This window comes from Helianthus annuus, chromosome 4, assembly GCF_002127325.2.
Source record: "Helianthus annuus cultivar XRQ/B chromosome 4, HanXRQr2.0-SUNRISE, whole genome shotgun sequence".
In the NCBI taxonomy this organism is placed as follows: Eukaryota; Viridiplantae; Streptophyta; class Magnoliopsida; order Asterales; family Asteraceae; genus Helianthus; species Helianthus annuus.
In genome coordinates, this window is record NC_035436.2 from 54,573,642 (window position 1) to 54,600,685 (window position 27,044).

The 27,044-nt window shown below is 40.6% G+C and overlaps 1 protein-coding gene across 1 annotated transcript; it reads left to right on the top strand.

The window, feature by feature from the left end:
* Positions 1-17,107: 17,107 nt before the first annotated feature.
* LOC110933079 (filamin-A-interacting protein 1-like) lies at positions 17,108-18,279 on the top strand. Its single transcript, XM_022176318.1, has 3 exons — positions 17,108-17,440; positions 17,516-17,698; positions 17,890-18,279. Exons 1-3 carry the CDS (start codon positions 17,108-17,110, stop codon positions 18,277-18,279), a joined length of 906 nt encoding a protein of 301 aa, XP_022032010.1.
* Positions 18,280-27,044: the final 8,765 nt, after the last annotated feature.

The following is a 27,044-nucleotide window of genomic DNA, read 5'->3' on the forward strand; positions in this document are numbered from 1 at the left end:
CCGCCTCTGTCGGATCTCACAACTTTAATCTGACGATCTAATTGCTTTTCAACTTCAGCTTTATAATCTTTAAAAGTTGTAAGAGATTCAGACTTTTCCTTTATAAGATACAAGTACATGTAACGAGAATAATCATCAATGAAAGTGATAAATGAAGTATGTCCTGTGATGCCAGCGATTTGATAGGGACCACTAATGTCAGTGTGAATGAGTTCTAATAAATTAGAGCTCCTAGTGGCACCTTTCTTATTCGCTGATGTCATTTTGCCTTTAAGACATTTGACACATGTTCCAAAATCGGTGAAATCGAGAGGAGGTAAGACTTCATCCTTTACGAGACGATTTAATCGTTCTCTTGAGATGTGGCCTAAACGTTGATGCCACAACATAGATGAAGTCTCTAAGTCTCGAATTTGTTTCTTTTCCATCTTTGTGAGTGATTCATTAATATTATATGACAACAAAGATTTGGAAAAATTATCATCTAGTTCTAATCTATAGAGACCACCATCCAGAATGCCAGTACCATAAACAACGGAATCATAGAGAATAGAGAGTTTGCGATGACCATGAGAAACGACAAAACCGTCCATGTCTAACTTTGGTCCTGATACAAGGTTCCGAGTTACCTCAGGAACATATAAGGTATCATAAAGTTTAATACATAAACCAGTTTTCAAAAATAATTGTAATGTTCCTATGGCCTTCACTTCTAATTCCCGATCATCCCCAACTTTAAGTGTTCTTTGGTTTCTTCCCAGCTTCCGGATTGTAAGGAATCCCTGAAGTGAATTGGTTACATGAACCATAGAACCAGAATCAAACCACCAAGAATTAGCAGGAACATTTAAATTAAAGGACTCAAGTATCATGAAAAAATCGTTACCTTTCTTAGCCAGCCACTCCTTAAAGTCAGGGCATTCCTTTTGCTTATGTCCTGTTTTCTTACAGAACTTGCAATAGGGTTTGCCTAAGGAGTTCTTAGAGCTGGAAGGTGTACTTGTATTAGGATTTGGATTTGGCTTTTGAACCTTAGAAGCATCCTTTCTATGATAAGAGTTCTTCCTTTTCTTTGAGCTGGAAGTGGTGAAGTTAGCAACATCAGTAGTGCGATCCATCTTCATACGCTCTTCCTCCTGCACGCACATAGCGATCAGCTCACTCATCGTCCATTTGTCCTTCTGAGTGTTGTAATTGATCTTGAAAGCTTCATAGGATGAAGGAAGCGAAGTGATGATGAAGTGAACGAGAAAACCATCACTGATTTCCATCTCTAGGCCCTTCAGCTTATTGGCCATATCATGCATCATCATGATGTGTTCGCGAATGCCGCTCCTCCCATCATACTTAGATGTCACCAGCTTGAGGATAAGAGTGCTAGCGTGTGCTTTTGATGTTCCCTTGAATTGATCCTCCACAGAAGCCAGATAGGTTTTAGCATTTTCAGAATCAGGAATGGCTCCTCTGATTGAGTTATGAATAGACTGCTTCATGAACATGAGAGACATGCGGTTACACCTAGTCCATTTATCATGGACTATCTGCTCAGCAGCAGTACTGGTGGCGGTAAGGTCCGCTGGCTTATTCTCTCTTAGGGCATAATCAAAGTCCAGCAATCCTAGAGTAAGCATGAGGGCATCCTTCCATTCAGCAAAGTTATCACCAGTCAAAGGTGGAATCCCGCAATTGGGTGCTGATAATGGAAATAAGATGAGCAAGTTATGATACAAAAGAAGAAGTCCTAATGTGATCTAATGGGCATGTTATACTAAGGCAGGCATAAATAATGACCATTTTAATTATGAAGCTGTGATAATGTCTATTACTAACATCAAAATAATAGACTTAGTAAAAATTCTACTTAAACGAAGACAAATCAGCTTTGGCCAGAAGTGTAATCATTTAAGTATGTGTGCAAAGCAATCGTGACAAATCAGCTTTGGCCAGAAATGAGACAATCACTTTAGTTATGCACTTGTCAAGCATGCTAAACATAAATGAATTAAATCAGCTTTGGCCAGAATTAAGACATTTCAGGTTTGTAATGCATACTTAACATAGCCTTTTATAATACTTGAACAATAAATAGATGTATTAAATCAGCTTTGGCCAGAATTAATACATCAGAAGCTCATTCAAGTAAAGCTATTTTGGTTTTGTAAAATTATCTGATTCTGATTAATGAATTAAGTATTAACAAAACCAAGTATTTAATAGCAAACCACCTGTTAGCGCGGATCGAACTTAGTCTCGAGTCGCAACCTTAGTCTCGAGTTGTGCTGTTAAACAGCTTAAGTTTTGAGATTTCGAGTCATGGTCTCGAGTCGCAACCTTAGTCTCGAGTCGCAACCTTAGTCTCGAGTTGTGCTGTTATGGTTTCGAGTCGCAACCTTAGTCTCGACTAATCACGTTATGGTTGCGAGTCGCAACCTTAGTTTCGACTAATCACGTTATGGTTGCGAGTCGCAACCTTAGTTTCGACTAATCACGTTATGGTTGCGAGTCGCAATCTCATGGTTGCGAGTAGCAACCTCATGGTTGCGATAAATCACGTTATGGTTGCGAGTCGCAACCTTATGGTTGCGAGTAGCAACCTCATGGTTGCGAGTAGCAACCTCATGGTTGCGAGTAGCAACCTCATGGTTGCGAGTAGCAACCTCATGGTTGCGAGTAGCAACCTCGTTAACAGCTGTTTTGTGATAATAACTGAAAACTCGAAATTTAAGGGATTGTGGGATAATGTTTCCTGTTTTAATGCTGATCTAAACTTATCAAAATATTTCGAAAATAATAACTGATTATCTTTTAACAGTTTTCGAAATTTTAATAGATAAAATAAAGATCAAAACAGGAAAAACACCCACTAATCTAAATTATATTCCAAATCTTAGGGAATTTTCAAGTTTTCTTAGAACATTATGATGAACCCTAACAAAAATAAGAACACAATCTGGAAATCCGAAACCTGATTTTAATGGTTTTGTAAGGGATTTCGTGATAATAAGTTTAATCTTTATAATTTCGAGTCGGTTTATCAATTAACAGTTTCCGAAAACAGGGATTTCGGTCACAAACAACCCGAAAACAGTTTTTGATTTTAAGGCTTAAAAAAACTTCCGTTTTCCAGATTTTGATCCAAGAATAATGGATACGAAAACAGAACTGGTTTATCAACATATGCTCTGATACCACATGTTGGATCAGTTCTGTTTAAATGTAATGGAAAATATGAATAATACCTGTTACAGCAGACAGGCCAGCAGAGAATCCAGTCAGAGATGCAGCCATTGAGTTCGACATGATTGTCAGGATGATCTGGTTCCTCCTTAGGGTGTAAGTTATGATGGTGATGAAAACCGAAGTAGGGTAATTTCGGTTATGGGGAGAGAGCCGATTTGTTTGATGTTATGAGGGTTGTGATTGTGTAATGTGTGTAACTGTGTAACCCTTTAACTCTCTAATAAGCCCCTTATTTATACACCCAAGAGGAAACCCAATTAGTTAATAAGGGTAATATGGTCCATCAACAATTACCAACTAATTATTAATAGGTTAATAAATATATTTTGATCTAATATAATATAAATGATTATATAGGCTACAAGATTAAATATTACATTTTATATATTTAATCTCACACGGTTCAGTTTGAGCACAAGAATGAAGTGTGGAGGAGGGTGATGGTAGGTGGAGGTTGAAGATGAAGAGGGTGGAGGTTGAAGATGAAGTGTAGTGATGGTGGGGTTTTATAAATAAAAATGAAGAAGATGCCCGGATAGTCCCTATGGTTTGGCCTTTTAAGGAAAGGGTATTTTTGTCATTTCACACCATTTTAACAGAGAAAAGTAACTGAAGTTAGACCCAGGGACTATCCGGGAACAAAAAATGAAAACTTGGGGACTATTTAGGTAGTTTTAGAAAGTTGGGGACTATAGGTGAAAAAAGGCGAAACCACAGGGACTATCCGGGCATTTTTCTCTATATATATATATTATACTATTAACAATTAAACTGAATTAATAGTAATTTTGGTTTTAAAAAACTGAATGAAAAGTAATTTTGGGTTTTAAAAGTTTTTTTTTTGTGTGTTATTTAGCAGTTTTTTATATGTGTTATGTGGTTTTTTATATATCTTGTTTAACTTGCGTTTGTTTTTTATCGATGTAAATCACATGTTGGTACTTTTTGATCATATCAAGATTTTTTTATCGATGTAAATCACGTGTCGGTATTTTTTTGGTCATATCAAGATTTTTTATGGGTTGCTGTAACAGTTGTAGGTGGCGTAACGAAACAAATCGATACCGACCAAATTCCTGCCGTATTGGTAAATTTTTGGTTATATCATGATTTGTTTTATTAATTTTTTTCTCTATTATTTTTTACTAGATGCTATCATATCAAGATTTTTTTATCGATGTAAATCACGTGTCGGTATTTTTTGGTTATATCAAGATTTTTTTATGGGTTGCTGTAACAGTTGTAGGTGGCGTAACGAAACAGATCGATACCGACCAAATTCCTGCCGTATTGGTAAATTTTTGGTTATATCATGATTTGTTTTTTAATTTTTTTTCTTTATTATTTTTTACTAGATGCTATAACAAGTGTCGGTACTGTAGTTAAATGAACTGATATCCATTCACCGCGCAACGTGAGAATTTCCGGCGCAACACGCGGATTTAATAGCACTAGTTAGAATTTACATAAGTTTTTGGTTTATAATTGTTATATAAGTTAAATAACTTTTTAATATATTCAATAAATGATGATACACTTTGTTAATTGAATAAATTGCTTTATATTAATTTACCTATATTAAATAACTTTTTAATATATTCAATAAATGATGATACACTTTGTTAATTGAATAAATTGATTATATAGGTTGAATAAAGAAAATATCTCACGTAAGTAAAATATGATGAATACCATAAAAAACCATAACCTAGTACGTCTAAATCTTAATATTAGCATCTGACACTAGTACGTCTAAACCTTAAAATTAGCTAGAGCACGTATTTCATTAATGGGGTTCACTTTGATATTATGTTCTGTTTTTTGTGCAAGGAATAGTGAAAATTATTTTTGCTTAAGTACCAAAAGATTTTATACCATGAGACATTATTGTAATGAATCAAACTGATATCGATCGAAGCTGACTTCCTACCGCATTGTGCGAGGGATTCCACTATTTATAACTTTAAATTATATATTTGTTATTGTTAATAACTAAAAAAACTAAACTCATCCTATTAATTTATCTCACCGATCAAATATATACTCAAGTACCTATGTAAATATCTTCTACAAAATGAGAAATAACGCACACACATATATACATATAGGATTGATCGTAAATTAAATTACAACCATAAATTAAATAAAATTTAGTAACTATATAAAATTAATTTAAATTCAAAAGTGTATACTTATTAATTCTCCAACCCTCTATAGCTATATTCAATAGTTGTTATATATATATATATATAGGGTAAGGTTCATTTGAGAACCACCCTTATTGCGAGAACCAATGTGAACACAAAGTAAAATCTAAAAAAAAAAACCGAATAGCACTCAAAGTTTTTTTTAATATTTTTTAAAAAAAATCGCAATATTTAGTTAGAAAAAAAACTATTTTTTCGAGTAACAGTTATCCATGCACATGTGCATATGTATCAATACTTCGACAAATTCCGTAATACGTTATCAGTAATAGACAATTCCACTTTAATTTACAATACCATCCATAATACACTACTTTTTACATTACCAATATTCAAAATGCACATGTGCATCATTATGTATAACCATGATATAACGTGTTTTGGTACAAAAAGTTTGTGATTTTGAATGGAGAAGTAGGCCCATATACATGTTTTTTGGTTAGTTATATCTAGTGGTTGATGGTTTGGTTATAGTTGTCAATTTATGATGTAATATGTTGATTGGATGGTATAAATGGTGTTGATATACATGTAATAAAGTAAAAATATTGGTAATGGTATTGTATTATGGATGGTAGAAGGTAATGGTAGTGTATTATGGAAGGTATGATAAATGAAATGGAAAGTGTATTTGAAGAAACACTGACTAATTTTAGGGTTAATTAGTTTGGTTTATGTTTCTATCATGAGGGTTAATCTTCTTATCACTTTCTGAGCTTCTTAATACTCTGCTAATCCTGCAAAACAGAACACCGTTAGCTCGTTAAGAGGGGAATATGGGGGTTTCCCTCTTAACCAAACTCCGGCGTGAGAATAAGTAACTGCTTTGAGGAGATTAAAGTGTGTAAAGAGTGAGAGTAGAGGGAATAAAATGGTTTAACCTGTGAATGAAGGGTCCTATTTATAGCCGGAGAGGTGTAAGAGGATCTGGCCTGATGGGCCTTGGGCCGGAAGGCGACAACATAGCGGATATGCTCCTTGTCTCACTTGTGTCGATCGTTAGTGGCTTCTAGAAGTTCTCCGGTGCTGGCGCACCGTGATTGGAGCCACGTGTCATGGTTGTCGGCCTTGTTGTCCCTCTGCCATCAGCAGGTAAGTGGAGATCGTGGGGCAGGTGTCTCTGCCCTGTGAGCGGTGCCACGTAGGCGTCCTTGAGTACTTTCTGTTTCCTGCACGTCAGACGATCGTGGAACACGATTGAGCAGAGACTGGAGGACGCGGATTGGCCCTTTCTTCTACCACTTGTACCTTGTGTGCCTTCTGTAGTAGCCCTGCGCCATATCCCTGCGTCGCCCTTGCTGAACACGGAACTACCCCGCGCAGGGTATAGGTGCTTGGAGGCTTCTATTCAGAACGCTAAGTGTTGAATGTGGTGTTCTCTCTTGTTTAGACCTCGCGCGAGATGCATGCAATATGACATACCCGCGCGGGGTTGGCAGTAAACAATTTTGATGAATAAGGAGTATGGTCCTGCGCGCGACCTGAATGAAGGTCTGCACGGCTTTTTGGGACCATACCCCTTCAAGTCCCCCCCAATCCAGTGCTGCACCATGCGCGAAGCAAGTGGTTGGAGCTCAGGACTTAAAGAAAGGTGCTAGTTATGAGAAAATGCTTGATTGGTCTTGGTAGACGCGCGCGTGTAGTTGCTTGTCAGTTACTATGGCACGATTACCAGATTATGTTGTGGATAGTTCGCTGTTCTTGGGTGTAGGTGCGCGACCTAAGTAATCATCAGAGCTGCGCTGCCTGAGTAACTTCTGCATGGAGTTTGTAGTAATTTCGGGCAGGAAAACCCTCGAATTTTGAGTCTCACGCGCGCGTGGTAACCGTCACTCCGATAATCCCGCCTTACGTGGCGTCTTTTGATTGGTCACGTGCGCGGTGATCTCGGCACGTTTACCAATCGCATTAAATGCGATGGGTATATATATGCGATGGGTATATATACCCGAACGAGTCGTTCAGAGGAGTTTTCGTCAATTACAGGTGCGGAAAACAAGTAATCAACGTAGGAACAGCTATCAAATCACTTTAAACACCTGTTTCTATTGATATTTAACAGTTTACAGTCCAATCTCGATCCGGCAGCACTTCGGTACAAGTTTCAGCCAAACGTTACAAATGAATCGCTCATAGGACTATTTATAGGGGTTGCAGGTTCGCTCCTAGGAACAAGTCCGTATAAGCGGACCTCCAATGTTCACATAAGCGAACCATATTGATGACATATAAGCGAACCTAACATGTGTCCTATAAGCGAATCTCCCTCTAAACTCTCATACAATATTCTATTTTCTCGTAATTCGTGCCCTGATCTAATACTCTAAGAATATGACTCGATCCAAGACGAAGTCAACAGATGAAATGCACCAACAGACTCCCCCTCAGATGTTAACGGAGTCGTCCATCGAGTCTCCACACTGTTGTGTCTTCACATCTTTAGTCTTGATCAGTCTTTGGGCTTCTCTCTCTCTATCTTCATCTCTTTCTCTTTTATCATCAACAGACTCCCTCACTTTGAAATTTGACATCTTTTGAGTTTATCAAGTCCAACATGTGCTCCCCCTCAAATGTTGATTTGTCCTGCATAAAACTCTACCACAAACATAAGTTTTATGATAAACGTTTAAGCATATAAACATCACCAAACAAACAAACTAACTAGCCACTCAGTTACTGATGAACCACTTGGAATTATGACGTTTTTCTTATCAAAATAAACAAAATCACCCAAACCAACTGTTCATCATGTTTAGCACTGCAAATTTTGAAAATCAGCTTTTCAATATCAGTCGTCGAAAATCTTTTTGTCTTTTCAAAAATTTATGCTAAAACACACTAAAAATCTTTTTGGATTTTTCTGAAAGAAATAAAGTGCAGAAATGAAATATTTACAGACAATATTTTTGTGAGTTTGTGCAAGAGGATCATATCAGTATATGAGACATATCACCAACACCGTTAAGCTTTAAACATTCTCAGTTCTAAACAATTTACCTAGATTGTCAGTATATTGGTCCACTTTAAATTTTCACACAAATTTCAATCGATTCGAGATACGATATTAATGTTTTAGAAACTTAAACTTAATTGTGTATCACTTCACTTGAATATACTCCTGTATCCAGATCCCAAATATTCAGTCTTACAGGTGAGTATACCACAGCTGATATCTGTAAAGGGGTAGATGCGAAACCGTGAGAGCTCAGGTCAGAACTTCCGTTCCGCAGAGAGATGACGGCTCGACTTTTGGTGTGTCCCCTTTAGAGGATCTTTTGATTACAACAGCAGCGACTATCAATTTTATTGTTTCATCAGCTTGCTGAGGGCGATGCTATGTTTCAAGCATTTTGCAGAAAGCATTATCCGGGGACTAGGTCAGAACTTCCATTCAGTAGAAGTCCCGGGATAATACCCCAGATATCACTGAGTATAAAGACCTAGTATCTCAGAATACGGGACCTTTCAAACAAGATTTCAGGGGTTACCCATATATTCAAGAATAGTTACCCACGAATCAAGCAAGTTTGAATTTAGGTTTATATCTCATTTCAATTTACTAAATGTGCGAAAATCTACTGACACATCCTCAGTAAGATTGTTTATCACTTTTAAACTTTCCAATTCTTTAGCATGTTGTGATAATCCACTGATTTACTATCATTTCCTCTTTTTCACAACAAAACTCATTTTTGATTTTATCATGTTTTTGTCTTTTTCAAATTTTCTAATGTTTTTGGATTTTCAGAAATTTTCTTACTCCCCCTAAAATATAAACACATTAACGAAAATATGAAAACAAACTGTACAGAAACATGACAACTGATATCAAATTGCCTCATCTCGCCATTCGCTTGGCATAAACAATCAGAACTCCCCCTATCAACAAACTATTTTCCCATTTAGATTTCAAAACACTTAAGTTTGTTTTAATCAAAATGGTTTTTCCGGAAAATAAGTTTGATTGAAATTACCACTTGTAAGTTACCACTTGTAGGTTTATCAAACAAATGTTCGGGGTTATGGTTCATCATCTTGTCTTCCAACCATATGTAGGAAAATACAAGTACAAATTAATGTCCTTGATTTACCATTTGCCGTTCAGAAACCTCTGTATCACTTGTAAAACATAAACTCATCAAATACCACTAGTAAGAAATGTACAAACAAACCTCTTCACCATTTGTATGATTGACGTTACCGAATATGAATTCGAGAAAGATGCCGATTCATGCTCCACACTTACCAACCTGGGTGCTCCGGCAAGTCCTGAGACTTACTGTTCATAATATGTACCATCCCAGTCACAAACCAGGGATGGTTCAACCTTTTCTTTCTTTGTTTTCTTCTCATAAAATTCTTTAACCCCTTTGACTTTCCGATCAATCATCTTGCCAAAGATATGTTTTACCTTGGGGTTAAAGACCTTCTCAGCATCAAATTCCTGTTCATCATTATAAAATTGGTTAGAAATTTCAATTTTACCAATCTTCTTTTTGTAATTCTCAGCCCGAAGTAATGGAAACTCCTCATCATTTACTATCGGAACTGATTTTTCAACTTTTACATCGGCTTCACAATTTGAAACAACTTGTGGCTCAACTGACTTTGTGGAATCAGTTTCATCGCCTGAAGATAGCTCCTCTGATTTCGATCCATCAGAATCATCGCTAGAGCTTTCACCAACCTTCTTAACAATCCATTTCTGGTTGTTAGATTTTGCTCTTTTCTTGTAAAACTTGTTTGAACTTTCACCAATTTCTAAAATAGAATTTTTAAACAGTTTGGTTCGATCAATTGGTGGTTCAAACTCAACCACCTGTTCTTTGAATTTACGAGATACTCCCTGTTTTGATTTTATTGCCTTAGAACAATCCTTGGCAATATGTCCAACATTGTTGCACTTGAAACAGGTTCTCGAGTCTCTCTTCTGCTCAGCTATCTTCTTCAACTCAACTTTCTTCTTCATCAGAAACTCACTATTTGATTCTTTCCAGAAGTTTGTCTTTTCTTCTTCATCAGTTGATGTACCTGAAACAAATGACATTTTGGATTTAAAATCACGAACATATTTTTCATTTTTCTGTTTCTCTGTAGGAATAAACCCTAAACCTTTCTTTTTGAAATTACCGTTATGGTTTGATCTCTTTTGGAAATCTGAACCAGAACTGTAATTCTTTTTCTTGTTTAATCTCTGTTGAACTCTTGAGGTGTAATATCTTGGTTTTTCATTAAGACATAAGCCTTTTATTTCAGAAATATTAATTTCTGTGAGTACGAAAACCTTGTTTATCAATTCAGTTTTGACACCTCTTATTGGAAATTCTTCATCAGAATATAATTTGTCAGAATCATTCAAAGTATAAGCAACTTTAAACAATCCATCATCCAAATTAGATTTTGACAATAGAAATTTTCTATCATAAACTAATTTGTCCTGTTTTTCTGTTTGACACTTTGTGCTTGACCCAAACTTTGACTCTTCAATATCATCACTCTCTAGCACATGATCCACTACTTTCTTCATCAATTGAGACTGTTGATCAGTGTCAGATGATGTAAACACAACATCAATACTTTCTGGTAGATTGACTGATGACTCTGACTCCCACTGTAAATTTGTGGCTTTTTTGACTCTTTCATCGTTAGGATATCTAGGCAAATATCCATTTTCCAGCGGGGGTGGACACTTGTTATAACTGACACCTTTCTTCTTACCAGATGATGTCTTTTCAGTGTCTTTTTTCTTGTCATTCTTCTTCTTATCAGCAATATTTTCATCAGCACCTACTCCAGCTGCTTTCTTTTCAGTTATCTCATCATCTTCCCATACCTTCATACTTTCAACTGTTGGATAAATCCTGTCAATAACATAGGAAGTACATGAGTAACTTTTTAATAAACGATTTACTCGTTCAGTTTCAATTCTTTGCAACTCAAGCTTTTGTTCCAAAGCAGCACATTTCTCAATGTAATTGTTTACAACTTTTTGCTTTGTCATAAAAGCTCCCTGAAGTGTCTTCATTGCTGTGGCTTGTTCTTCACTCGTTTGATTGTATTGATTCATTGTTCTATTTAGCACATCATAAGACTCCTTCAAACTGTTCAAGTTGTAAATCAAAGTGCTGTTCTGCTTCTTTACAGCTTCACAGTTTTCACACTTCACCGGAGTCTTTTTTTGCATCAACTTCTTCCTCAACCTTGAATTTAGGCACTTCTTTCACCTTTTGTCTTCTCACTACCGGCACCTCTTCATCATCACTGCTCACCGGTGTCTTGATCTTTTTCTTTTTCTTCTTGACTTTTTCATCTTCACTATCACTTTCAGCAAGCAGCTTCATATCTTCTTTATATTTTCTTGCCCAATATTCCGTATCATCATCACTATCATCTACAACCTTTGCCGTAAAAGCAGTATAAGCTGTAGTTTGATCAGGAATATAATCATCCCAAGTGAAATTTGCCCAGCTAAAACCCTCTGGTAATCTTTCATCATCTTGATCAATTATCAAAGCACTACCATCCCTTCTTTTTCCACAATCATAACTACTCACACAAGCCCTCTTTCCAGTGTCTTCAATTACATCTCTTCCATGTGCAGTTTGAGCTTGATGTTTTTGTTGTTGAGATGATTGTTGACCAACTTGGTGATAGATGGCTTTTCGATAGTAATCATTGTTGTTGTTGAACGGATTTTGAGCTCCACTTGCTTCTCGGTTTGTGCACTCTCTCTTGAAGTGTCCTTTTTCCCTGCATCGAAAACAAGTGACTTTAGATTTGTCAAAACCTAAAGTAGAAACATGCGCATCACGAAGATCATCTCTCCCCGTGATTTGTTTGAATTTCTCAGCTCTCCGTAAAACACTAGCCAGACACCACTTTATGTCCATCAGCTCCATCTCTTCAGCATCTATCTGGTCGTAATCTTCTTTGGTTAACATTGGATTCCCGATACGACCTGCAACAAAACAAGTGTAAGATTCCAAAACCATTCCTAACAAAGACATTTGGTTTTTGGCAACTTCCTCAGAATAATCTTGATCATTTTCAAGATTTAATACAATGTTGCACTGTAATTTTCTCCCGTTTTTAGTTGCAGAGATGTTTGGATCGAAAGATGAAAATGATGTGAAACTGGTTTTGCTGTTGGACCCAGATGATGGACTTCTAGATGAATTTTTGGCACTGTAGGCAGTCTCAACCTTCGGAGATAGATTTGAAGATTTCTTCTCATTTACCCCAGCCTTATAATATAACCCCATGTCCTGTTCACCATCGAAATCTTTCATTCTAACAACTTTCCGTTGTTCCATCTCCTGAGCTTCAATTTTTTTCAATGAACTTACTGAGCGTCAGATTTCTAAAACCCTTCTTGTTTCTAAGCATCATAAGGTATGTGCCCCAAGTCTCATAGGGCAACGCATCAGCAAGTTTCTCTATCAACTCATCAGTGCTCTTCTCAATACTCAACCTTTTCATGTTGGCAAGCAGATTACAATAACGTTTAATAATCTCTCGTGTACTCTCATTCTTTAAACCATGGAAAAGATCAAATTCTTTCTTTAGAAGCGACTTCTTGCTTTTAACCATCTCTTCACTACCCTGAAACTTTGACCGCAAAGCTCTCCAAATTGAATATGATGTTCCATTGTGTTGCAAAAGAACCATGATATCCTCTTTCACTGCTTGTTGAAGAAGACTTAGCATCATTTTCTCATCTTTGTACTTCTTCCTTGCATCAGCAGTTAGACTTTTTATCGGAATGGGTTCTTCATCATCATCCAAAGGTCGAACATACTTTGTCTCGACGCATTCCCAAGCATCAAGATAGTTAGCTTGCACCCAAAATGCTCAAACCGACTTTCCCAACCTTTATATTCTTCTATGTTCATTAGCCTCGGTGGTTTTTGCATTGTACCCGTTTCGTTTTCGAGCATCGTATTTTGTGCGAAAGTGATTGGGGTTACCGGGGTAGCAAACGCGTTGAAAACTTCCTCGTCCATTTTCACAGTAGTCTTAAAAGCGAAACAAATTTGTTCTAATAAGCGAAACTTTTGTTTGACAGAAGAGCGAACCAGATACGTTCACTGGAGCGAACCTGTCTACTAGATGTAAACAAAAGCGGATCTCTTGTTTGACCGAAGAGCGAACCTGCTTGTGTTATATAAGCAAACTTGACTGCTAAGTGTACACAAACGCGAACTAGCCAAAACACTACAAGCAGACCAGATAACACCCTGATGCGCGAACCTGTTAACTACCCTTCAAGCGGACCACATGAACACTTAAAAGCGGACCAGATCAACTACCAAAGAGCGAATCAATAAACATCCTTTTGAGCGGATCTGTTTGATCTTTTGGAGCGAATCTTTTAAATGTTGTAACTATAAGCGGATCTCACAAGTTCTTTAGAGCGAATCTGTATCACAATGTAACTACGAGCGGATCTATATAGAACGTTGGAGCGGACCTATGAACAAACCATAAGAGCGAATCTCATTCGGACATACATTTGACCACTTTTTAGTTTGTATTCTGACCTCAAACTTTCCAGGGTTTGTTACTATAGTATTTCGCATAATCCTTGTAATTTTGAGCCGAATTTGACCGTTGGAAGTGTCTGAAATGAAGAATGAAAGTGTAGATGAAAGAAAACTAGATGAAATTCAGCTATATCCTGCAGAACTCCTCCTCCTGAAGCTCTGATACCACTTGTAGGATCGTGTAGCGACCCGAACGAGTCGTTCAGAGGAGTTTTCGTCAATTACAGGTGCGGAAAACAAGTAATCAACGTAGGAACATCTATCAAATCACTTTAAACACCTGTTTCTATTGATATTTAACAGTTTACAGTCCAATCTCGATCCGGCAGCACTTCGGTACGAGTTTCAGCCAAACGTTACAAATGAATCGCTCATAGGACTATTTATAGGGGTTGCAGGTTCGCTCCTAGGAACAAGTCCGTATAAGCGGACCTCCAATGTTCACATAAGCGAACCGTATTGATGACATATAAGCGAACCTAACATGTGTCCTATAAGCGAATCTCCCTCTAAACTCTCATACAATATTCTATTTTCTCGTAATTCGTGCCCTGATCTAATACTCTAAGAATATGACTCGATCCAAGACGAAGTCAACAGATGAAATGCACCAACACTTTCCTCTTCTGTTGCCATCTTTTCCTTCTTTTTGCTCTCGAATTCTCTTTGAATCTTCAAAACCTTGAAGAACATATTAGCAGATCTTCAAGTTGCTTGAGAAGATATTCGAACTTTCTGCTTGAACATCCATGGCTGAAGAACATCAAGAAGAAAATCCCGGTGAAGAGTGTCCCCTTCGTGTGTTGAAATGGGATCTAGGCTTGTTTGAGCAGATTACGAGGAGCTTCCGGTTTCTACCAGAGTGGGATGCCAGATATCCCGGTCAAAATCAGACTCCTACTGATGCACCGCTGGGATATATTACACTTTTTGAAGACTTCTTTTTACAGGGAAACTTCCGGTTGTCGGCGACGAACTTCATGGCCCATATACTTCAGTATTATGGGTTTCACATTTCGCAGATGAGTCCACCTGGAATGGTGAGAGTTCGACATTTCGAGTTCTTATGCCGTGCCCATAATGTAGAACCCACAGTTGAGAGATTCCGGGTGTTCTAACAGCTCATTAGGACCATGGGGTTCTATTCCTTCGGTAGTCGGGGATCTGCTAGGAAGATCTTGCTGAATCCACCCAAGAGTTTCCATGATTGGAAAGAGAAGTTTTTCTTCATTCGCGAGGAGGTGTTGCCGATTGCCATGACCTTCCGACCATGGACTGATGTGATCGAGAAGGAGAAGCTGGCGATTCCTAAGACGGAGGGTTGGTATTTGAAGCTCACTCCTACGCCGAATCGGGTTTTTGGTGAAAACGTCTTGGTAGCGGCGCGGATGAGTGATCCGTGGCCAACAAAGAGCAAGGACGTTCTGATTTTGAAGTTCGAAGATAGAGGTTAGTTACTTCCTTAATTTCTTTGATTTTTCTTTTTTGTAATCTCTGTGCTTAACTTGATGATTTCACGTGTAGAAGCGCATTTGTGGCAAGCTGCCTTCCCCACCTTTGGTGGGTCCATGGGCGTGCGCCCGCTGAGATCCGGGGAGCAGTATTGGTATGACGAGATTAAGGGTCACTTCATGTATCCAGTTGCTGGTGCTTTCGCCGATCCACCTTCTGCAACCGAAGGTGCGCATATACCTAACCCTCGTCCCTTGCGCGCTTTGATTTCTGCTGGGATAGAGATTGTCTATCTTTCCAGCGAGGAGTCTGTGGGGTCTTCCAATGGATAGCTAAGTTCCTGGGCTAACATCTTTGCAGGTGTATTGCGCGACCTGGGTATTGACCCCGAAGAGAAGAAGAAGAAGACAAAAAAAAGAAGGTTATCACCATTGATGCTGATGTGACCAGCAAGAAGGGTGGGAGTAGCCGCGCAGCGACCGGTGCTGCTGATAAAGGTACTCTACGCTTTCGCCAGAGTAACTTGGAAGATTATGTGATTACCAGTGACTCACTTGAAGGCTTGTCGCGCATAGGTGAGAAGAAAACAGGTGCTGCCGGTTCAAGGAGCTCGGGGAGCGCGGGTTCTCGCAACCCAGATGCCGGAGCCACTCCGTCTTCTCTCGCGCATGATGAAGAAGTGAAGGAAGAAGAAGAGGAGGAGCCTGCTGCGAAGTTGGTTGTTAGGAAGAGAAGTAGAGAGGAGACCACAGCTGGTGTATCTGCTGCGCAGAAGGCTGTTGGGATCCCTTTGATCGGGAAACAGAGCAACTTGCGCTCTCTATATAAATTTTCTCCTGGTCAGTTTCTTGATTACCTTGTTTTCCTTGCTGTTTTATTTCTATTTAAAACTTTGTTTTTGCAGAGGCCAAAAAGAAGATCCCTGAAAAGAAGGGTGTTGTCATCACAGATCCCCTAGAGCCGGCGCAGAAGAGGCCCAAGGTTACCATCAAACCCTTCAAGGCTGCTGGGGTAGAGGCCGAGAAGGAAAAGAAGAAAGCCGCTGAGAAGGAGAAAGAGAAGAAAGCTGCTGAGAAGCCTGTTGGCAAGGCTGCTGAAAAGGAGAAGGAAACAACTTCTGGGAAGCCTACCGGTGATGCTCCGAAGGGGACTGGGACCGCTGCTGACACTGCTCGTGATAAGGTGCAGGGTCCAGAGGTTGTTCACAATACGGGGCTTGACCAGCTCCATCATGAGAAGAGAAAGGAACCTGAGATTTAGAAAATTACCCAAACAGCGCAACCTGATGCCCCCCATCATTCCGCTAAAGTCACTTCTAGTACTGGAGGATCAGGCTCGCATGCTGCAGGTGGTGCGAGCTCGGGTGGCGCTGCAGGATATTTGCCACAAAACATCGGTCCAAAGGATACCCTTGGTGATATTTATTACAAGACTTATACCGAGGAGGCGCGCGGTAGTGCTCCTCACCAAGCTCCTTGGGGTTTGAAACAAAGAGATACCTTTCAGGAGTTCGGCCCATGTCGTGATTGGTTTTTGAACTCCTTCCCTCCCGGTGAGGTTAACCGACAAAGGGCGCAGACTCACGATAGGCTGTATCAAGCCTATGTGGTTGGAGAGGCTAATACTCGCGCTGCCAATCACCAAATTGTTCATGAGTGGCGCACCATGGTTAAGGAGCGAGCTGACTGGGAGAAATATCGTGAGCGCCTTGTGAGGCAGGTGAAGGAGTTTGAGAAGGCTAATGCTAAATTTGATGAGGAGAAAGCCAAGTTCGAAGCTGATAGGAAATCAGAGGAATGGGGCCGCGAGGGCCTTAGGGGCAAGCTTCGTGCTGCTGAAGACCTCTTAGCGAAGGAGCATGCTGAGTGGAAGAAGATTTGTGTGAAAGACAACGATCGCATGTATGCGGCTCGTGCCAAGATTACTGAGCTTGAGGGTAATGTTGCTGAGCTGACCGGGAAGGTCGAAGATATGCAGGCCGTGAAGGAGCATGTTGAGGTTTGTCAAGCGTTGACCTTTTCTGTCCTTGTGTTTTTTGCTTGTAAAATTTCCTAAGTCTTTTATCCTTCGCAGGCTGAGCTGAAAGCAGAATTGTCTGGTAAGGACAAGGACCTGGCGGCCAAGGAGGTCGAGATTGGAGAGTTGAAGCGTCGCCTGCAAGAGCAGGTTGACAGAAATGAGTCCTTGGAGATCGACCTCGAAGCCGAGAAGGGTAAAGCTGCCTCTGCTGAGGAGGCCAAGCAAAAGGCTGAGGAGGCGCACGACATGAGCACGTCCGCCCTCAACATAGCGCAGAACAATTACTCCGAGGCTTAAGGCATTGTTGACACATTGGTTGCCGAAGCTGAGTGGATGCGTGGTAGGGGAGTAGTTCTGGTATGGTTCCCTTCCTAACTTACGCTTTATATTTGTTAAGGCCTATTTCTTATTTGTTGCTTTTGCTGTAGATGGCTAACTCTATCCTGAATGTTGGAGAACTGGATGGAGCTGTTGCTGCTCTTATAGATGCCTCACGTGTGGTAGGTCACCATGGAGGTTATCTAGAGTGTGCGCAGCATGTTGAAGAAGCAATAGGACAAGAGTTTGATACTAGTCATTGCTCGATGACCAATCAGGCGGATGCGGAGTTGGCTCGCGCTGAAAAGGCTTATGATCATCTATCGTTGCCTGTGATGGATTTGGTTGCAGAGGCACTAAAGCATGATGATTGGTGCCAACGGCTGAAAGCCATCCTCAACCCACCAGAAACTGTTTTATTATCCGATGAGGAGGAACCAGCGGGCAACGATGATGATGGTGATGGCGATGGTGATGACAATGGTGATGGCAATGAATAGATAGCTTGGTAGGCTTTGTGCCTTGTAATTTAATTTTTGTATGTTAAGTGTAACCGGTTGCGTTGTCGCGCTTATTTTGCTTTGAACTGGTGATGCTTTGTCACTTTGTCATGTAATCATTGCGCGGTTGCGCTTGTTTAATATAATCTTTATGTTTGCTTTTCCTTTGTCCAGTTACAATTATTGCACTGTTGTTGGAAACTTTGGTTAAGTTAGCACGAATAAATGTAAGTGTGGCTCTTGTGCGAGTGTAACTGCCCGGTCTCGCGCTGTGTTCGCGGAGGACCTTGGAGGCGTAACACAAGAGCTCGTAATTTACTGAAGTGTTCTCGTGCTAATCAAAAGTTTAACATGCATTTGTAACATAGAAGTCATCATGATAAAAGAAAACATAAGGCATATGCTTTCATTGATTAAGAAACCGGCGCTTAGGCCAACATACATCGCATGCAAGTAACACAAAGGGCGTTTAGCCAACATAGGAAATTAAAAAGGCGCATGGCCAACATAAGAGAGTAAAGGCGCAAGGCCAAGAGTAGTTACATATAGCACTTGCGCAGTTGTTGTGCGTTCCACGTGCGCGGGATGATGTATCCATCCAGAGTGCGCAACTTGTATGCCCCTTTCCCTAGCACCTTGTGTATTAAGTATGGGCCTTCCCATTTGGGTGCTAGCTTTCTTGGGCGTTCAGCGTTTGAAGCTTCATTGTCTCTGAAGACATACTCTCCTGGAGTGAAGGTACAAATGCGCACTCTTGCATTATAATACCTTTCCAGTTGTGTCTTGTACTTGGCTTCCTTAATTCGCGCAATTTCGCGCCTTTCTTCTAGCAAATCCAAGTCAAGACGATGCTCTACCTCGTTATCAATTGTGTTGACTCCTGTCAAGCGTGGCGAGGGCAGGCCAATTTCAGCTGGGATAACCGCCTCTGAGCCATAGACTAGGCTGAAAGGGGTTTTGCCAGTGCTCGTTTTCGGCATGGTTCGATGGGCCCACAGGATGCTTGGGAGCTCATCTACCCAGCCTCTTCTCTTAGTGCCCAGGCGGGCTTTTATCCCTTCAACGATACTCTTGTTCATACTTTCGACTTGTCCGTTGCCCTGAGGATGTGCAACAGATGAGAAAGTGTGTTCGATATTCATCTCTTTCATCCACTTTTGGAGGTCTTCGGAAGCCAAGTTGGTGCTGTTATTAGTTACAATTTTGAGTGGGAGGCCAAACCTACAAATGATGTGTTCCCAGATGAACTTGCGCACCATCATTGCAGTTGTTGAGGCGAGTGCTTTGGCCTCTACCCACTTGGTGAAATAATCTACGGCAACGATTATGAACTTGACGGCACCAAGAGCGTCTGGGAAAGGTCCCACCATATCAATCCCCCACTGCTGAAAAGGCCAGGCAATGGATACAGGGATAAGATCGTTTCTCGGGCGCAAGGTTTTTGGGGAGTGCCTTTGACAGGAGTCGCATTTGCGCAGCTCCTTTAGAGCGTCGACATGCATCCCTGGCCAGTAGTATCCAACGTTCATAATCTTCGCAACAACCATGCGCGGGCCTGCATGGATAACGCAGATTCCTTCGTGAATCTCCCTAATCAAGTAATTCGCATCTTGGGGGTCCACGCAGCGCAATAGTGGCTCCAAAAAGGATTTTCGGTACAAGATACCGCCATTCATCTCATAATGCAAGGCCTTGTTCTGAATTTTCCTTGCCTCTGCTTAGCTCTTAGGGAGTATTCCTTCTTGGAAATACTGGATTATAGGGGTCATCCAAGATGGTTGCCCTATCTCTATCACATTCACTTGTCGCAGCAGAACCGACGGGTTTTTTAGTACTTCGATTCTTACATCTTTGGTGAGATGCTGAAAAGAAGTTGATGCGAGCTTGCTTAAGGCATCTGCTGGTTTATTCTCTGAGCGATTAATATGCACTACCTTGTAGGACTTGAATTGTTAAAGCAACTCTTTTGCTTGATGTAAGTACAAAGCCATAACTTCGCCCTTTGCATCGTATAATCCGTTGATTTGGCTGGCGATCAAGAGTGAATCAACATGCGCTCGCTGATTTTGAGCTCCCATTTTTATGGCGAGGCGTAAGCCTGCCAAGAATGCCTTGTATTCCGCCTCGTTGTTGGTATTCTTGAAATCCAACTTGATGGCGTATGTAAATTCATGCTTCTTAGGGCTCACAAGGCGCAATCCAGCTCTTACGCCATCTTCGTTTGAGGCCCCATCAGTGTACAACAACCATAACTCATTGGACGTGTCTTTTACGGGAGTCTCAACAATCTCACAATCCTTGATTTTATCCACTGGGACTTCTGTGACGAAGTCCGCTAGAACTTGACCCTTGATGGCTGGGCGCGACCTGTACAAGATGTTGTGCCCCCCAGCTCGATTGCCCACTTTGCTAACCTCCCAGACATCTCTTGCTTTTGCAATATTGTGCCAATGTGAAAGTTGGTGAGTACTATGATCACGTGCCCTGTAAAGTATCTGCGCAGCCTTCTAGAGGCGTGTAGCAGCACAAGAACCAACTTTTCCATTGTTGAATATCTCGTTTCTGGATCGGTAAGCACCCTACTGACGTAATAAATTGGAGTCTGTACTCCGTTTCTCTCCACAAGCAATACCGACCCTACTGCCTTATCCGAAGAAGATAAGTACAGTATGCGTGGTTCTTTTTCGAACGGCGCGGTCAGAGTAGGGAGCTTTATCAAACATTCTTTCATCTGCTGAAATGCGGTTTCTGCTTCGGGCGTCCACTTGAATTCTTGCTTTTTTACGCGGTTGCGCAGGGTGCTGATAAAAGGATATGATTTTACGGCGTGGTTTGATAGAAACCGATTAAGCGCGGCTAGGCGGCCAGCCAATCGTTGCATTTCTTTGATTGTTCGTGGTGACGGCATCCGCTCTATGGCTTGCACTTTCTCTGGACTAACTTTAAAGCCGCCATTTGTGACCACGAAACCCAAGAACTTTCCCTCTTTCATACCAAAAGAGCATTTGGCTGGATTTAATTTCATATTCACGCTTCGCAGGGAGTGAAAAGTCTTTTCTATATCCTTTAACATCTGATCTTCCTCGGGACTTTTGATTACGAGATCATCAATGTAAACCTCGATGTGTTTCCCAATATCTTCGGCAAAGATTTTATCCATCAGACGCTGGTATGTTGCGCCAGCGTTTTTTAGGCCGAACGGCATCTTTGTATAACAGAAAATCTCGAGATCGGTCCGAAAAGCTGTCTTGTCTTCATCCTCAAGCTTCATTTGGACCTGATGATACCCCTTGTAACAATCTAGGAAGCCTTTCCATCTGTATGGTGCGAGAGAGTCTATCTTTTTGTCGATCTCAGGCAAAGAGTAGCAGTCTTTAGGGCATTCCTTGTTGAGATCGGTACAATCGACGCACATTCTCCATCCTCCGTTAGACTTCTCCACCATCACGAGGTTTGCCACCCAGCTCTGAAAGCGCACCTCTCTTAAGATTCCTGCTTTTAACAGCTCACAGACTTGCTCGTTCATTGCTTTGGTATTATCCGCCCCTAAGCTGCGCCTTCTTTGTACTTTTGGTTTAACGGAGGGATAAGTGTTCAGACAGTGCTCGGTAACGTCGCACGGGACACCGGTCATGTCTGCCGGAGTCCAGGCGAAAATGTCCATATTCCTGAACAAAATTTGTTTGAGGTGCGTTCTGATGTTTGGTGAGATCACGTGGCCTATCGTCACCGTTTGCTCTGGGTATTTGCGATTTAAAACCCACTTTTCTGGCTCGGTCGCTGAAACCTTTGCCGCTTTGGTCGGGCGCACGTCATCTGCTGACATCACTTCCTTCTTTGCATATATAATTGTCACCCCCGTCTCGGTTGGGAACCCGATCGCTGAGTGGGGCGTGGAAGTTACCATGTTTTGCTCTCCTTGGGTTTCTCTCCCGATCAAAACATCATGCCTTGATTTGACAGGCATCACCATGAAGTTGACAGTTGTTGTTCTCGAATGCTTCCCGTCAGAGAGCGTGATGGGGAAGCTGATTTGGCCTAGTGGGAAGACCATTTCATTGCAGAATCCTGACAGAGGGTAGTCGACTGGCTCAAGTCTTGCTTTATCTTCGTCGTCAAACTGATTAAAGCATTGCTCATAGATGATATCTGCTGTAATTCCCGGGTCAATGAATACATATTCTGTCTCGTAGTGACCGATAATACTGGTAATGACGACGGGGCGCGTGGCGCGTTGACCCCCGCGCACTACCGGGAAGATAACCTGTTGCTCTTGCCATGCAGGTTCGAATGGTCTCTTGCCTTTATCTCTTGCGCTATATCTTGGTCCGTTGACCATATACGTTTCCAAGCATCTGACCTTTTTGTCCCTTCCATCATCATTGCGCTGAATCTGGCGTGTTTCTTTGTGCACGTTTTTTACCAGATGGCTTAGCTTTCCACTTTTCAATGCTTTCTCAATTTCTTGCCTTAAGCTGATACAGTCATCTGTCAGATGACTTGTATCCTTGTGAAAGTCACAGTATAGGTTGGGGTCCTGCCCCTTTTTGTTCGTCATCGGCCTTGGAGTTTTGAAGTCATGGTTCTCCGTCATAAGCACCTCCTTTGGTGTTTTGATGAGCGGAGTCTAGTGCTTTTCTCGATTTTCGTTTCTGGCTGCCTTTCGATAACCAATGCGATCGATAGTGTCTCGCGCGTCTTCTCTATAACGAGGTCGCTCGTCATAACCGCTGGAATGACTGGCTTTCCATCCAGGGTTTTTGCCTTTGTTGCGCCTGTTGTTATCCCGCGAGCTTCCTTTGGAAAATCTATCTTCAGTGTAAGAGTTCTTGTGACCGGCCAGTGATTCTTCAGTTTGCGCGACTATCTTTGCAGCTTCCATGAGCTTATCCCATTCCTTGGGCATTCCATCTTTTCCTGTGATAGTCTTGATGAGGCTATCACAGCGAATGGTTTTCTTGAAGTGAGCGCGCATGAGCTGTTCGCTTACACCACCGATTTCCAGACACTCCTTATTAAAGCGAGTGATGAAATCTTCTAAACCTTCGTTCTCTCTTCGCCAAATATCTGTTACTTCAGCTGTGTCGTGCTGGTAACGTCTTTGCTGACTGAAGTGGTTTATAAACTGTGTTCTGAAATCAACCCACGACTTGATCTTTTTCGGTGGGAGGCTGTCAAACCAGGCACGAGCAGCCCCAGTGAAAGTTTGGATAAATAGATGGCACCACATAGGCATATTCCATCCTCCCATGCAGCCAACGCTTGTGAATACTCTAACGTGATCATCCGGATCAGTCAGCCCGTTAAACTTTCCAACTGTTGGCATCAATTTTTCTCTTGATAGTGGCGCTAGAGCAATCTTTGGGATGAACTTTGAGTGTTCTGCAGCTTCAGCTGGTCAATCGGCGAGGCGGAAGTCTCGCTCTGCCTCTTCGCTGTATCCGACGTGTTGCCTTGGTTTGTAATATTCATGGTTCCCCTGTAAGCAGTTGAAGACTGAAGACCCTTCGTCATCTCGCCAAGTTGGGTCGTTTGGGTCTGTGTCATCCCATTCATTGTTTAAGTTGCGTGGCCCAAGCCGGGTCTGAACTGGGCCTCTTTGGACATTTGACGGATAGTCATAATAGCTTTCTGTCTCTCCCCGCGTGTTGCGTGTGTCATGCACGCTTGGCTTTCTCGTGGGGGGAGGTCTGTTACTTCTTCCTTGGAGGTTTTGCTGTGGGGGTATCTGGCGTGCCCCCTGACTCTGACCCAAAGGTGTAACCAAAGAAGGCTCTGCTTGTAACACTGCTTGCTGTGCGCTCAAGGATTGATACGCAGCATTGATGGTAGCAATTTGCTTGGCGTACCAAGAGGCTGGAGTTTCGCACTCAGGTAGCCCTAATAGCGCAGAAATGTTTTAAGTTGGAGCTAGATTTGAAGGTCCAGCACCATTGTTTCCTGGGGTTACCGTCTAAGTTATGCGAGTGATGCTCGCGCGGGGTCCCCAAGTGTTGGTTACTTCAATTTTACCGATTTCTTCTATATGTTGGGCTTGGACGTTTTGATTGTCCTCCCCCAACACTGCATTAAAGTTTGTTCCAAAGCCAAAATCAGGAACGATTCCTTGACCAACCATGATCGAAGGAAAAACAACTTAGAAAACTCAGAAAAAGAAGATGAGAGTGATTTGCAAAAAACCGGTAGGCGCCAATGAAGAAACACTGAACTAATTTTAGGGTTAATTAGTTTGGTTTATGTTTCTATCATGAGGGTTAATCTTCTTATCACTTTCTGAGCTTCTTAATACTCTTCTAATCCTGCAAAAAAGAACACCGTTAGCTCGTTAAGAGGGGAATATGGGGGCCTTCCCTCTTAACAGACTCCGGCATGAGAATAAGTAACCGCTTTGAGGAGATTAAAGTGTGTAAAGAGTGAGATTAGAGGGAATAGAATGGTTTAACCTGTGAATAAAGGGTCCTATTTATAGCCTGAGAGGTGTAAGAGGATGTGGGCTAATAAGCCTTGGGCCGGAAGGCGACAACATAGCGGATATGCTTCTTGTCTCACTTGTGTCGACCGTTAGTGGCTTCTAGAAGTTCTCCGGTGCTGGCGCACCGTGATTAGAGCCACGTGTCATGGTTATCGGCCTTGTTATCCCTCTGCCATCAGCAGATAAGTGGAGATCGTGGGGCAGGTGTCTCTGCCCTGTGAGTGGTGCCACGTAGGCGTCCTTGAGTACTTTCTGTCTCCTGTAGGTCAAACGATCGTGGAGCACGATAGAGCAGAGCATGGAGGACGCGGATTGGCCCTTTCTTCTGCCACTTGTACCTTGTGTGCCTTCTGTAGTAGCCATGCGCCATATCCCTACGTGGCCCTTGCTGAACACGGAACTACCCCGCGCAGGGTATAGGTGGTTGGAGGCTCCTGTTCAGAACGCTAAGTGTTGAATGTGATGTTCTCTCTTGTTTAGACCTCGCACGAGATGCATGCAAGATGACATACCCCGCGTGGGGTTGGCAGTAAACAATTTTGATGAATAAGGAGTATGGTCCTGCGCGCGACCTGAATGAAGGTATGCGCGACTTTTTGGGACCATACCACTTCACTATTCAAAGTAGTGTACCAAAACACCTTATTTCATGGGCATTTCTAATATTTGTAATGTAAAAAGTAGTGTATTACATATGGTAGTGTAAATGAAAGTGCAATTGTCTAATATTTGTAATGAATTACGGAATTTGTCAAAGAAATGACAAAAATGCACATGTGCATGTTTGTGTATTATGGATGGAATGATAGATGAAAGAGAAAATAGTGTAAATTTTTTTTTTCTTGGGTGTTTTTTAGATTTTTATGGTATTACTGTTTGTGTTCACACTGGTTCTCGCGGTTCTCGCAATAAACGGTGGTTTCTAACGGATACTTCTCATATATATATTAATAAAATAATAATTAGAATTAGATTAGACCCGTATGAATTAGATCAATATACTTATATTATATATTAATTAATTAATAATGTTAAAATTATTAGATCAATATCCTTTATGTTATTATATTATATTAATAATAATAAAAATCCTACATTAAAGGAGAAAATACCACTTGACATTTATTGATCTTTTATTAGTATAGATTTTGAATATGTGTAAGTTTTGGTTTTTTTATAACTAGAATTATCAGCTGCCGCAATGCGGCGGAGATTCGTTAGTTACATATCATATTAGATGAAAGAAAAATGTTTCTTACATGACCGCGAACCTGTGCGAAATATACAATAGAATAACCAAGTCGATCTCTGATCTGTGTGATGAGATAGACCTATCAAACGGGGAAAAATAAACACACTGTGACGGGCTTGTCAAACGGGAAAAAAATATATGAAAAAACATTGAACCCCATATGCACCTGCGAAAGATGAAAAAATATAAGGGATCAAAGTTGAAAGTAAAAAAGTGTTGGGGTTAAACTGCAGAAGATGAAAAACTTTGGGTTAGAAGTAAAAAAAAGTTAAAAGAGTTAAATTGCAAAAGATGAAAACTTTTGAATTAAAATTAAAAAATCAAATTAATCAAAAGGGTTAAATCACTAAAGATTAATCTAAATAGATTCTTTATTTATAGTTTTAATTTAAAAACTCACAAAGCCAAGAGCTCAACAACCATAAATACAAATATATTGCTTATTAATAGTTTTTAATTTAAAATAATTATCTAAAGAAACTTAAAAAAAGAATCTATTTAATAGTAAGTAATGTTGTAAAAAAAATAATTATTTGGTAAGTCTAGTGATTAAGGTAATTTCAAATAAGATTGATATTGTATTGATAAATGAAATTTAAAAGACATTTACATATTTATTTTTGAATTAATTATCTTATATTATGAAGGATATTCAATATATATATATATATATGGAGAAGAGAATTCAAGAACCACCATTTAGGTTGAAAAGTAATATGAACACAAACAAAACTACTTAAAAAATATACATGTTTTTAATTTCCATATAAATCGAGACTATATATATATTGAAGATTTTGTATTAATAAAAAGTCTCGATTTTAATGGCTTAGTTTTAGGGTTTAGTTTTTACCATTTAGCTTGGGTGGATGATTGATATAGGTGGGGGTTTAGGTTTTTGGGGGGTGGGGGTTTAGGTTTTTGAGGGGGCGGGTTAGTTTTTTGGGTGGCGGAGGTCGAGGGTTTAAATTTTTGGGTGGTGGTGGGGGCGGGGGGTTCAACGTTTGTGTTTTGTTTATTTATTTTTGTTTTGAGTTTATT